The sequence below is a fragment of the Lissotriton helveticus genome, chromosome 10 (genome assembly GCF_964261635.1).
Source record: "Lissotriton helveticus chromosome 10, aLisHel1.1, whole genome shotgun sequence".
NCBI lineage: Eukaryota > Metazoa > Chordata > Amphibia > Caudata > Salamandridae > Lissotriton > Lissotriton helveticus.
This window is the reverse complement of record NC_136071.1, coordinates 840911359-840926357: the sequence shown is the minus strand read 5'-3', so window position 1 is coordinate 840926357 and position 14999 is coordinate 840911359. Positions and strand designations below refer to the sequence as shown.

Below are 14999 nucleotides of genomic sequence, written 5' to 3'. Positions count from 1 at the left end.
GATTGCCTGAGCGCCGGTTCCCTCCTTGCCGAGAGAAAGAACCAGAAGCAGACTGCCGGTTAGAAGATTGGTAGTAGGGCTTGTTGTAGGAAGATTGATACTGTCGATTTTGTTGGTTTGAATAATTTCCTCTGGAAGAGTAACCACGACCTCTTGCACCTCTAAAGGACCCTCTCTTGTATTGCAGGGTTCCCAGAGATTTCGCTGTATCGGTATCGGTTTTAATAGCCAATAAAGCGTCATCAATGTGCTTTCCAAACAATGACTCACCATCGAAAGACATGTCCAAGATTTTGGTTTGGACCTCAGGTCTAAAAGTGGTAGCCTTGAGCCAACCTTGACGTCTAAGCACAATTGCTCCAGCCAATTGTCTAAAGTTGGTATTAGAAATGTCTAGGGCGCAATCAATAATTTCTGAGGCCGCCCTTTCGCCTTCCTGCACAATTCTGCGTACATCCATCTGTTGATCCTCCGGGATCAGCTCAAGATATTCCGTGAGCTCAGACCACATTTGTCTATCATAACGAGCCAGGATAGCTAAAGAATTAGCCGCTTTAATGGATGCTGCTGCGTTTGCTGAAAATTTCTTCCCAATGGCGTCAAGCCTTCTTCCCTCCTTGTCAGGTGGCGTTGAGATGGGAGCAGAAGGATTTTTGGACTTTTGCTGCGCAGCTTGAGAAATGACCGAATCCGGTCGAGGATGGCCGATTAAACAAGCAGGAGTATCGGATGGTGCTCTATACTTTTTGTCTATCCTCTGCAAAACTGCTGGAATGGAAGCTGGTGTTTTCATTATATTGAGGCCTTCCTTCCATATATAGTCAATAATAGGTATGGCTCTGATCACTCTCCGATACCCCTCCTTAAAGTCATGTAAAAAGCAGTCCGACTGCTCAACTGTGACAACCAATTCAAATCTATTAGCAGCTCTCTGCATAATATTGTGAAAACCCCCAATATCTTCAGGCGGAGAGTCTGAAGGACGGGGAGGAGGCGGAGAAGGTGTAGGGATGACATAATCCTCCCAAGGGTCCACTGGAGTGTTATCCGGTAATTCTCCCTCCTCTCTACTTTCGTCACCATCAGAGGACGAACTATCCACAACCTGAGGAATTGGTGAAGTACGTGGTTGTGGTGACAAAGGAGCTCTTGGCGACGGAGGTCGTGGCCCGGGAACCGGAGCAGATGACCCAGCGGGCGCACCCTCATTGGGTGGAAATCTTTGGCGATAATCTGCCAACATAGCTTGCAAATCCTGTATTAAGGAAGTTGGTAAATGTGCTGTGTCCTCAGACCGAGGAAGTCTAGAATGAGGTGACTGATATGGTGTGGAATAGACGTCATGCGTATATTGCTCCTGAACCTCCTCTTCATCATCCTCTTGAAGTTTAATATGCAATTGAGAAGGGTGACAGGCAATCCCAAAGGGGTCATCATCCTCTTCCCCTTCATCTGACTCTCCTTGCATGTATGTCTCCAAAATGTGCGATGGCAAAAGTGGAGAAATATGTGAATAATCCTGTCTTTTATAAGTTTTCATTTGAAAATGAGTGAATTGTATCTTTGCTGGCGGGGAACCGTGCAGCCGATGAGCAGAAGTCCCAGTAAACGGATTCTCCGTCGACGGCGCTGCCAATGCTAAAGATCTTGCCGTCGACGAGGTCGTCAAAGGTATTGTCGTTGATGAGTCCTTCGACGTTGAGAGCGTCGATAATGCCGTCGTCGACGAGGCCGTCCTCGGCGGGTCCCTCGTCGTCGAGACCATCGACGGCGTCTTCGTCGACGAGTCCCTCGTCGACGGGACCGTCGATGGTGTCTTCGTCGACGAGTCCTTCGTCGACGGGACCGTCGATGGTGTCTTCGTCGACGAGTCCTTAGTCGACGGGACCGTCGATGGTGCTTTCGTCGACGAGCCCTTCGTCGTCGGGGTCGTCGATGGTGCTTTCGTCGACGATGCCTTCGTCGACGTGTCCGATGTTTGTGTCTTCGTCGACGAAATCTTCGTCGACGAGGCCGTCGATGATGTCTTCGTTGACGATGAGGTCGTCGATGACGGCTTCGACGACGAGTCCTTTGGAGACAATGTCTTCGTCGACGACGGCCTTGCGGTCGTCGACGGAGCAGACGGTTTAGTCGATGGAGCCTTCGTAGAGAAGGATTTCAAAGACTGTGACTTGGTTTTTGATATCAAAGGTGGTACAGACATCAAAGGTGACGTGATAGCTGAAGTGGTAACCACAGAAGTAGAAGAGGAGGTAGAAGTCCAAGTAGTAGTAGGTACAGACACCAGAGATATAGTTTTGGCCTGGGTAGTACTCACATGTGAAGAAGCCGATGCACTCTTAGAGGGTTCTGAAGCTTTCTGAGAGGTTTTCAACATTTTCTTTCTCTCAGGAGAAGCATTGTCCGTGGATCTAGCTCTCTTGCTAGAAGTTGAGGCTTTGTCCTCCTCATCAGCGGATGAAGACTTTAGCCACAAAAGAACCCTTGCCTCCCTATCCCTGATGGTTTTCTGAGGGAAGGTACGGCAAATTCTACAGTCCTTCACCACATGTGAAGGGTGCAGGCAATAAATACAATCCGAGTGCTTGTCATCCACATGGACTCTCTTCTTGAAGCAGGTTCCACAAGGTTTGAAAAGAGCTTTCCTTTCAGACATTATAAGCTTGAAAATCCCAAAAACTGAGTAGGCACTCAGGGAGACTCCCTTACACACGAAGTGCGGTGAAAATCTGAGGAGAACTGCCTGAGCTGGGAAGGTTCTAGAGGGTGAGGACAGCTGATTGGCTGAGGCTACTATTTCAGGTCTTTTTACATAATGATGTAGATAGGCTGCTAAGTTTTGAGGCCTAGTTAGGCCTTTAGGCTTTTCCAGCCTACTACAAGAAATTTTAGGCACTGCTATTATATATTTTATTTACCGTGGGACTCCCGCCTCGACGACGGGGAATGATTCAGGCATGTGAATCTATGAAAGATACCCTAATACTGGATAACCAACATTTTCTACGAAGTATCGATGATATTGAATCCACATCTAACAGGTACGCGGTAACTATGCTTTTATAATAGCACGTCTTAAGTATTGTGAACACGATAACGCAAAAGCCACATTGCGGCCGTTCCAAGTAGAGTGCACTTGTTTGAGGAATTCGTTAAGGTTTCACAATTCTGTTTTTCACCGTCACTGTTGCTGGTAGGGAAGAAGCATTATGCTCATAACATTATCACCGAGTGGACTGGAGTGTTCGCAATCTAGCTTTTCACCTCTAATCACGCAACCATGGCTAAATATTTAGCTGTTGATATTAGGTAGATGCACACCAGAATGCTGTACTCTGCTAATAACTTTATACCTTGATGTTATGGTATGGGCACAAGCGCTATGCTTAATATACAAATCATTTTTTTTTACTAGCACCATTTCTGATCTTAGTCTCCGTTCACACTCCTATGTAATACCATTATCCGCTTAACTTTGATCATTTATCATGCGGTAAAGACACCTTGAATTCACGGCGGCACACCAGTGTTAAGATTAGTTAGCTAGTTATGTCACACCCCATTTATGTGGCACCTAGGCCTTGATTATCATTATAACCTACCATTCCTTTATTTTAGGAATCAACCCCTGAAGAAGGGCGAGTGCCCGAAATGCATTGGGGAACCCTGTTAACATTGTGAATATTCTATACCAACGAATAATGTGAATTGAACATTACAACCAAAATAAGAATTTAAGTGGATGAATTGAATTTAATTTGAAAGAAGATAAATAAATACGACCGAAACTACAGTGTTGTGTAACGATTTACACAGTAGAAACGCATCTTAAGGAGTGCCGGAAAGGTTCGTTTTTTCCCCTGCTGGAGAACAGCAACCTAGTACTTAAAAAAAAAAGTAAAGCGCAATTGCAAAAGGTGGGAGCAGCCCACCCAAGGTGCAGTCTGAAATAATGGAACTTATTCTTTTCACTGATACATCGGCATCCTAAATACACATATTAACCTTTCATAATAGCCTACTATACCTATCTAGCATAACTTCTAAACTAACATACCATAATTCGCCAACCATACCATCCTTACCTACCACACTTATCTACCCTTCGATACCTACCTTCCCTTCGACACCCACTATACAATATATATCCTACCATATTATACTTAACCTACCACACCTACTCTACTAGATCATAACTAATCTACCATACCATACCTAAGCTACTATACAATAACATACCTCCACCTTTGCAATGTATAATCTTACCATTGCATTGAAGAATTGTTTTGATGAAAAGAGGACAAGTTATGCTTATGTGACCTAAAGTGTGTGCTTATAGTACAGAAGCCTGCTAAAGAGCACTTCCGTCTTACTTGAAGGACATCGGGTAATGGCATAAGGAACTTAAGCCTGCATCTGGAATATGCAGACTGCAGCTGCTGAAGGGCTTGACAATGCGAACACTCTTATTTAAAAGTAACAAGACCATTGACTTGCCAATACTTGTTTGTGTTAATAGTTATTCAGCCACTTTCTACTGTGCAGTAGAATGATGGGACAACTGATTGAAAGCGCAAGCACAGAATAGATTTGTCATACATCAGTTGGTGCACTTTTCTCTTTTTTTATGCTTTTTAATGGTGAAAATCAAAATTTACTGTTGTGAGCCCAATAGACCAGTGTATTGGAAGGATACCATCAATAAGCCTTGCTTAGTGTGGTTAACTCTAGTCAAACGTTTATACAACTGGGGGTGCATGTGCACCTCTGACCAATAGCTTATTTATGTGCAGTAAAGTACCTGTGGACCATATTAAGATTCCCAAAGTAAGGGGGCCATATTATAGTCAACACCTTTCAGTTCACAGTCCACAAGCACACAACAAAGGCCACTTTCATTCCACTGAAAGTGGACAAGCATTCCTCAACAGCGCACTGAAAGATTACGGTTTCGAACACGGAGTATGGAGAATTACAAAATACACATGATGCGAAACAAAGTTGCTCAGAGGTCTCCAGACATTAAGAGGCATGAAAAAGGGTGACCAGGAGTTTTCCAAAGCTCATATTACAAGATGTAGGGGGCCCAGTGGATGAAGGATACACAGTTGTGTATAAGTGGGTTGAGAAGTTATTACAAAGGGGACGAAGACAAGACTCTTGGCTTAAGTAAGAGTTTACTTGGGGTCGAGAGGGTTTAGGTCCTTAACTGGGTGTTCAATGAGCTGTTTTGATCCCCATCCTGTGAACGTCTTTGTGCTGGAGTTGGTTCTTGGTCTGATCTGAAGTTAGAAAACGAGTTACTTACCTGTAACTTCAGTTATCCAGTATTGGTATCTTTCATAGATTCAGATGCTTAAATCATCTCTGCCGTCAAGGTGGGAGTCTCACGGTAAAATAATAATTGTATTAATTCATATCATCATAGGCAACTAAGCATTGCACAGTGAATGCAGTAGCCCCTCCATGTCTTTTTGTAAAAAAAGAACAAAAGTTGAAACAGCCAATCAGGCACCAGCACCCTCTAGAACACTAGACAGAGAGGCAAGCCACTCAGGTTTTCTAGCACAAGTGACAAGAGTATTTATAATAATAATAAGGGAGAATGGTGGATTGCAGGTGAATCTATGAAATACTGGATAACTTAAGTTACAGGTAAGTAACTCTTTTTGTTATCCAGTATTGGATCGTTCATACATTCACATCCTTGATTCAGAATAGCCAGCAATTACTGAAAGAATAATCATTCAGACTTAATACTAGAGGTTGGCGGGTTCCATATAAAGAACTAATAGATATCTAAACAGATATACATTACACATCTACTCATAAACATGAATATAAAAAATATATATATATTTATAAGCATGCAAATAAATAGCAATAACATGCAAATCAAAATGCAGTGAATTAAAATTAAACGCCTCCAAAGCAGAGGTGTACCTTATAGAAAAAGATTACGTAAGACTGCTTGTCCTATTGCCGCTTCCGTATCCAAATCTAAGCAGTAGTGCCACGTAAATGTATGAACATTTTCAATGTTGCGGCACGGCAAATTTTATCCAATGGCACTGCCGCAAAGAGCACCGCAGGAGGATGCTTCTGCTCTTGTATAATGTAAGAGGTCTGCCTGCTTTAGAATGGCAGAAATTAATAGCAGTTGCAATCCACCTGGCAATAGTTGCTTTAGTCACTGCAGTACCTGGCTTTTGTGAACCATAGGAAACAAAAAGCTGATCAGATTTTCAGATGCTTTTAGTATGTGATAAATAAAACTTTAGACATCTCTTAATGTCCAATGTATGAAGAGCCTTCTCAGCTGGGGAAGAAGGATTTGGAAAGAATGTTCTCAAAATAACCAGCTCATTAAGGTGGAAAGCAGATGGTACCTTTGGAATAAATACTGGATTTTTTCTAAGCAGTACCTAGTCATTTGTAAAGCGAAGGTATGGTTCTTTAATCGTGAAGGCTTGAATTTCGCGGACTGTAAGAGCCAACAATAAAGCCACTTTTGAGAAAACATATTTGAGCTCAGTTCTGTGTATAGGTTCAAAGGGGGGTTTCATAAGTTGCGCCACAACTAAATTAAGTCTCCATTCTGGAGGAGGAACTCTTATAGGAGGAAACACTGTGAAAAGTCCTTTCATGAACTGTTTTACCAGTCGACATGAGCAAAGGGATACATTTCCAAAGGAATGTCTATTAGTAGAGATCGCAGCAAGATGTACCTTAATAGAACTAAACATAAGGCTGGATTTAGAGAAGATAAGGCAACATTTTATCTGGAGAAGACTCAAGTGGGTGCACATTTTTATGAAGGCACCATGAACAAAATGTTTCCATTTGAGACTAAGTTTTGATATTTGATGGTGCCCTTGCTTTCGAAAGAATGTCTCTACAGTCTTGCGGCAGGTCTAGGTCTGTAAATTCAGTGAGTTCAGTAACCACGCATGCAGCTGTAGTTGCGCTGGATCTGGATGGAAAATCTGGCACGTGTTCATTGTTAACAGAGTTGAAGATACTGGAAGACGATAAGGTTTGCATTCTGAGTGCAGAAGAAGTTCTGTGAACCAATGTTGGCTTGGCCAACGTGGAGCAGTGAGGATCAAATGGCATGGCTCCCTTTTCATTTTCATCAGGATCCTTGGTATTAACAGGAAGGGAGGAAAGGCATAGGCGAAGATCCCCGACCACCTTATTAGAAAAGCGCTTCCCACTGATCCTCTTTCTGGTTCCCAGCTGGCGAAGAATTGGCATTTCCGATTCATTCTGGAAGCGAAGAGATCCAAGCTGGGCTTGCCCCATATCTGGAAGATGAAATTGAGAACCTTCACATATAGCTCCCATTCGTGGCAAGAATTGGAAGTCCTGCTTAAAGCATCTGCCAGACTGTTGCTCACCCCTGGAAGATGTTCCACCTTGATAACGATGTGGTGTGAGAGAATCAATTTCCAAATTTCCAGTTCTTCCTGAGATATTATGTGGGAACGAGTACCTCCTTGAAGACTGCCACCAAAGAAGTGCTGTTTTCATGACTTGAGTTATTTGCATTAGGTCGTTGAACGATACCATTATTTAGAGCCATTGATTGGCCAGCTCCTCCTGTAATGGACTCATTCTCTGACGAGCACAAGGAACCATTAGAATTACTGAGGAGATCATGCAGAGCAGAGATTATATCAGTCTAACAGAAGCAACCTTTTTTCCTGTTAGCCTTGTCGCTAGAGAAATCAGGTGTGTTTGCCTTACTGCAGATAAGAATGCCCGTCTTGGGCAGTGTCTAAGATTGCTCCGAGAAAAAATGTTCTCAGACGATTGCAAAACTGACTTTTGATAATTGAGAGCTAACCTCAGGGAACGAAACATTTGTAAGCAGATTGAAGTTGCCTTTGAGGCCTGCTGAAAAGACAGTGCTTTTACTAGCCAGTGGTCGAGGTAAGGAAACAATTGCAGACCCTGAAGCCTGAGAGGAGCAGCAACTGGAGCCAGACATTTGGCGAATACTCTTGGGGTGAAGGAAGATCAAAACGGAGGACTCTGAACTGAAAATGAGCATCTGCCACAGTGAAAATGAGACATTTTCAATGTTTGAGATGAATAGAGAAATGGAAATAAGCATCTTGCAAATCTAGAGTTGTCATAAAGTCCGCAAGATAGAGATGTTGAAGTATTTCCTGCAGGGTGACCATGCGGAAGGACTTTTTCTGCAGATATTTGTTTAGTTTTCTGAGATCCAGAATTGGCCTCCATTCTCCAGACTTCTTTTTTATTAGGAAGAAGCGGGAATAGAAACCTTTTCTTATCTGAGAACAAGGAACTTTTTCTATATCCCCTTTGTGGAGCATAACCAGGTCTTCCTTTCTGAGCAACTTGAGATGAGGTGGAAGCTTCTTTAGAGGTGGATGAGGCAGTGGGACTTTTACGAATTCTAGAGTATGACAATAATTTTACGATGTCCAGGACGCATTTGTCCATTATAATTTTGTTCCATTGATCGTAGTGTAGGGAAATATTTGTCGATTTGAGATTGGGGTTAGCCGAATCACAGTAGGTGTTGGGAAGTTGTCACTGCTTTCTAGCATGGTCTCTGGTCTGAGTAGGTTGTTTACTTTTGGGTTGCTGTCTGCAGTAAGCAGCAGACGGTGGGGTTTGATAGGACTGCTGCTGTTGATAGCCATATCTATACTGATATGATTGAGGTTGGTACTTCTTATAGCTCCCTCGAAAGAAATATGACCTTCTGCCACGTGCTCCTCGAAAAGGTGTCTTCCTATATTGCAGTGTGCCTAATGCTTTAGTTGTATCAGTATCCTTCTTTATTCCTTGCAAAGCGCCATCTATATGCTTCCCAAATAGTGATTCTCTATCAAATGGCATATGTAAAATTTTAATTTGTATCTCTGGACGGAAGGCTGTAGACTTAAGCCATCCTTGGTGACGGAGAACTGCAGCTCCTGCTAGTTGTCTAAAAGCCAGAGAAGCAATATCCATGGATATATCGATGATCTAAGAGGCCGACTATTCCCCTTCAAGCTAAATTTTCCTTGCCTCCTGTTTTTTTATCGTCCAGCAACAAATCGAGATACAAAGCCACATCAGACCACATTTGGCAGCCATATCTTCCTAGGATTGCTAGGGAATTTGTGGCACGCACTGATGCACCAGCAATAGTAGTGAACCTCTTCCCAATGTTGTCTAAATATCTTCCATCTTAATCAGGCGGCGCCGTAATGGGTACAGAAGGATTCCGCGATCTTCGTTGAGCAGCCTGAGTAACAACAGAATCTGGCCTAGGCTGTCCCACTAAAAAGGTGCATCGTCTGGGGCTTCATATTGTTTATCAATCCTAGGAAGGATTGCAGGCACCGAATATGGATTCTTCATGATTTTAACTCCTTCCTCCCAAATATGATCTATAATGGAAATTGAGCATACAGATTTCTATTTTGATTCTAAAAATCATATAAAAAACAGTCAGACTGTTTAACCGGCTTTGGTAGGTGAAAACGATTTGCCGCTCTTTCCATTAATGTATGGAATCCCCCAATATCTTCAGCCGGAGAGTCAATCGCTTGAGGAGCTGGTGGAGAAGGTGTAAGGATTAAATCATCTTCCCATTCATCTACAATAGTAGGTGTTTTAGGAATCTCACCTTCATCGGCGTCATCCTGTGGCACCTGGTCTTGTGGTACAGGTACAGAATCCTGTGACTCAGCAGTGGGCACAGAGACTATTGCAGAGTCCAAAACAGGCGGAGGAGTACTTTCCTTTTTCACAGTTCCTGCTGCTGTAGGGCAGAGCATGTGGTAATCATGCAGCACAGCCGTGAGATCCTGCATTAATGCAACAGGCATTTGAATCATAGGCTTTTGGCGAGGCATCAACACCAGTGACCTTTCCATGGGCTGATAATGTGGCCCATGACACTAATCTTCATCCTCCTCTTCCTGAAATTTTACATGAAGTTGAGAAGGGCTGGACTAAACAACCCATCATCCCCAGATTCCTCAGAAAATTGACTAGAAGGCAAAGGGGAGATGTATGATGGATCTTGGTAAAATCCTCTCGACGATGGGATCGCCGACGAGAATCTAGAGGACAAGACTGGAGTGAATTGTAATGAAGAAGGCCTCTTTTGTTGAGGAGTTGACAAAATCCTCGTAGATGGAGAAACGGACACCATTGATGTAGAAAAAACAGTTGCCAACAACTGTGTAGTCATCGTCGATGCCGTCAATGGCAAAACTACTGCTGAAGGTGCTGTCGCCTATGAAGTAGCCGTCGTCAGCGGTGGAGGTGTTGATGATGGAAGTGCTGTCGAAGATGAAAGTACATTCGACGTTGGAAGTGCCATTGATGGTAGAGATGCAGACAGTGGTGGTGGTGTCGTCATTCGAGGCACTTTGCGAGTGCAGGTGCCGACGATATAATGGCTGTCGTTGACGACGGTAAAGTTTTCATAGTAGCTTCCAACGACGATGCAAGCGACGACGTTGAATGCTGAGGAACAAAATCCAAAGGTGGTGGTGTCGTCGACGAAGTCTTTATTGAAGACGAAGTGGTCTTGACAGACTCTCACCGACTCTTAGGCTGCTTAGAGGGAGGTTTAGAGGCAGGTTTTGAGGCAGTTTTGAAGCCGATTTTTCCTCAGAAGGGAATGGAAGCTTCCCTTTTTTTGAGGCATTATGTTCAGACTCATGATGGGTCTTTTTATAAGCTTTACTTTTGTCCCACAGGGGATTCTGCAGATCTGTCTCTTTTCTTAGACAGGTGGGAGGAAGCATGGGAACTAATACTACCTTCCTTATCAAATAGAACAGAGGTTTTTGATTTTAGCCTTTCACGCCAGATAAGCCATCCGCCTTACCTGGCTATAAGTGTCTTAAGAGGAGAAGGTTCTACATATTCTACAGTCCCTTAACTTGTGAAGAGGGTACAGACAATATCTACAATACTTGTAGGGATCTTCAAAATTCAGCCTTTTCTTCCCACATGACCTACAAGGCCTGAAGAGTCCTTTTTAGAATAATCGGACATCATGTACTCACAGAAATCCAATTGAAGAGAAAAAACTGAGCAGAGCTCAGGGAGACTCCCTGTCACAACGACATGTAGTAGAAAATCTGAGGGTCTTGCCTCTCTGTGGAGTGTTCTAGAGGGTGCTGGTGCCTGATTGGCTGTGTTTCAACTTTGGTTCTTTTTTACAACAATACATGGATGAGCTACTGCAATGACTGTGCAATGCATTGTTGCCTATGATGATATAAATGACTACTACAATTATTATTTTACAATGAGACTCCCACCTCGACAGCGGGGATGACTCAAGAATGTGAATCTATGAAAGATCCAATACTGGGTGACAACACTGCTCCAGCAAGTACTTGAACATGCTGAAACCTGGAAATACAAAAGATAGGAGTTTTATCCATAGTCACCTCCAGTATTTTCTACAGCAGGTGGCACGAACATTCTACACATTAAACTACATTACAAAGATGTTCCACTGTTTTCTTCAATTACTGGCTCTTCCACACTGCATACATTTGTTATATATGCTTTCCTGTTTTGCCTATTTCAATGGTCTTTTTCCTACAAATATTAATATTGATTTCCATATTATGCTGTGAGCGTTCACATACCTCGTTATCAACGCTCCAAAAACCGAACATTAAAAAATAGCAAATAACTAATTTGAAAGGCATTATCATTTTTTTCTTTCAAAGATATCCTTAATGGTCAAAGTGAATTCCTGAATACTGCTGAGATGCATATTCTTTGTAATAAAGACAAGCATACGGTTATCATTTCTACTTGCGGACATATTATCATTCTTAATATCAAATAAATGCTTAAAATGTATGCGATTATCAGAGCAAATAAAAATGTTTCCCAATAAACATTACTGTCTATGATGACAGACATCTAAAGTATGCACATTAAGACAAAAGAATGTACTAAAATCACATTCATTTCAGGCCTGCACCCTGGGATGCTGCAGTGGGTTTAGTTTCAGAGCACAGAACCTTAAAGCAAAAAGAGAAGGGTTATGATCTTAAATAACTATACAAACGCACAGTGAAGTTTAAAATATTGTACCGACCTGCCACCAATTAGGATCTTCACGATTTACTATCTGAAGAATTTCTCCTTTAGAAAACTGTAATCCGGCTTCTTTGCATGGGATAAGGTTATCATTATATGGGCTGTAGTCAAAATGGCATTTCACAAATACCTACAAAAGTAACCAACATATTAAAAGTATGCCATTACTAAAGGAACATTTCAAAATCTGTTAAAGAAGGGCACTAATTCTTGCTAACATTTTAGCTGAGTCAAGTGTAACATTTTAGTTCCGTCAAGTTTCAGAAACAAGTTGCTACAACATACATCTATGTTTGGCTCTGCCACTCCTACAGTTAGCGGACACACTGCTTCTTCAATGTTCATGCAAATTAAAGTTAGGAGAAAATCTCTAGCTGGTTAACAAACTGCACTTTAAAGAGGTGAATGAAGAGAGGTAACTAAGGTGGAGAGGTTTCTCCCCGGTGTATTGTCCGAAGGCAACTTTTTTGGCCAGCTTTAGTATCATTTTAGCAATGATTTAAATCCTACTGGATTAATCCTCAAGATTTGTAGTTTATCAAGAAAATATAAAAATATACTTTCTTTAGCAGGTGGGGAAGAGACAGGTGAACAAGGTTGCTGACTCACCTCAAAATGTCATTCCTTGTCGCAATCAATAGCATGATCACCAACAATATTTAATTAGGGCTATAGAGACCAAAATAAAAGACTAAATATCACATTAAAGTAAATCCAACTCCTTATTCTCGCTCTCATTATCAGTGCGTGGGCAAGGAAATCTGAAGGGACACTGTCACTTGGGTAGGATAGGCCCAGTAGAAACACTGCATGCTCATGTTTCTTAAAATGCCTTGTTTCTTACACAGTGACATGTGACATACATTTGGTTGCATGTCTGTGCAGGATAATATTCTATGAAACTGCATTGTTTACATTTCCACTCCGTAGGCACACTATTCCGACACCTGGAACATTCTGACCAAAGGGATAAAGTTAATAGCGCAAATGTTGTTGCTTGTTGTTGCGCTGTAGGCGACTATGCTATCACAACAGAATAAATAATAGTGACCTGACTGGGGCTTCAGCATGACAGCATAGGTGGCATTATATATACAGCATTGCTTCCTTGTTTAAGGGAGAGTAATTCGCAGACACAGAGGTTGCTGCAGGATGTAAATCCAGCCCAGCTGATTCCGGTTTACCACGGCGGAGAGGGATGTCCCACTTACGACCAACACAGGCATCCATATGACACTTACTCACAGGTGATGGTGAGTTAGAACACCCGACAGGGATTTGGCCGATCACCCACCCTAGGCAAACTAGGTTAGGAAGCGCTAGGTAGGAATACACTATAACGCAGTACTTATATGCCAGTATATATTCACTGTTACAGCACAATGGTGGAATTGTTCCTATTTTTCACTATTATCGTAATGATAATCACACTATTCTGTCTGATTCTATTGATTATCGCAGCACACGTATTTTGTACAAGAGTCACAATGCTTCAATAAATATTGAAATGGCTTGCTGAGTACTTAGTGTATTTCTTTGTGTATGCATGAGTAACCGAATGAAAGGGTTCTAGATCTGCTACCACCATTTCCTTGGGGAGTCCGGGTTGCCATGTTCTGAGGTTGTGTAATCCATCTAACACCACACTGGCTTTGGGGTGCAGATGATGCACTGTGAGCTAACAGGACTACGTTGTAGTTTGGGTTCTTACTTAATCGATTGCCTGAGTAGTTTTCCTTTGTATACACGAAGACCCCAACTCACCTATTAACAGGAGACATCCTTGGCGTTAGGAAAAAATACTCTTCAGCTGAGTAGGTCAACCCGACGTATTGGCTGTAGGTTGTTCAAGTGTGATCCTTTCAAAACATTACCCCATAGTGGTACCCTCTCTGAATTCGACATTTTTATGGCTGACCCAGCTGCACTAAACATACATGAAAACTGCAGACATGTAATTACTCAGAAGCTGCTCCAACATGATCTCACACTTACGGGAGGTTACCTTTGTGGTTAAGGCTCACAAAGCTTTTAGGACACAGTTATTCTATTCATGGGCTCCAGTCCCAAACAACTGATCAAGGCTATTTCACACGTACACTGCAACTGACGTTCCAAATAACAAGACAGCTTACAAAGCTTTAGAAATACCATTAATTTACCAAGAATATCATAACAGGTTTGAAGGCACCCTACCACACAGTATACAAGAAGTTAGACGAGGTCGCCTTAAAACCGAGGGAGCAACATGGCCAGATTTATCGGATTACACAACACATCCAAACATAGCAAACATGACAGCACCACAATTACATAGATTGTATACAGGCCTGGTCAGGATATATACTGAAGTCTGACAGAGTTTGCTATGCAAACAATGACAGTAAATCCTGTGAGGGCTACTCAAGCTGCACAATCGCAACTGACTGCACCGGCCATAAGCCCACAAACAATCAATGCAGTCATTGGTAAAGTTCCCATTAGATGGGAGGAAATGCCGTTCTGGATTGCACAAAAAAACAAGTCAGTTTGAAGCAGTGTTTTCCCACACAGAACCCCAGGAAAAGCCCACAATTCTAACAATATGCTTGTCAGTGGGGATGGCTACCCCAGTGGTAAACAGAACCACATGGGGTGCAGTCTTTGCTGCAGAATAGATCAGAACTCATGGTACACCCACATTAGCTGTATCGCTGTGCTTAAACAGATCAGATTCAAAACGAGTACAGGGCAGCCCCTGTCCTGCATTTGGGGATGAAACTGATGGGCAATTTTGCTGCAGTACGTTAAGTAACATTAAAGGGGAAGCAGCAGTGGTGGATATATATGCCAGCGCCTTCGAGATTTGGGTCCAGGAGAACAGGAGCGCAAATCCCCAAAAATGATAGCAG

The 14999-nt window shown here is 42.5% G+C and overlaps 1 protein-coding gene across 2 annotated transcripts in view; it reads right to left on the bottom strand.

Moving 5' to 3' along the window:
- PALS2 (protein associated with LIN7 2, MAGUK p55 family member) overlaps positions 1-14999 on the bottom strand; it is an 811509-nt gene that overhangs the window by 316626 nt on the left and 479884 nt on the right. For both annotated transcript variants that reach the window (XM_078663456.1, XM_078663457.1), the window contains exon 7: positions 12107-12238. In XM_078663456.1, the coding sequence (XP_078519582.1) occupies positions 12107-12238 (132 nt within the window). The remainder of the gene's footprint in view (positions 1-12106; positions 12239-14999) is intronic.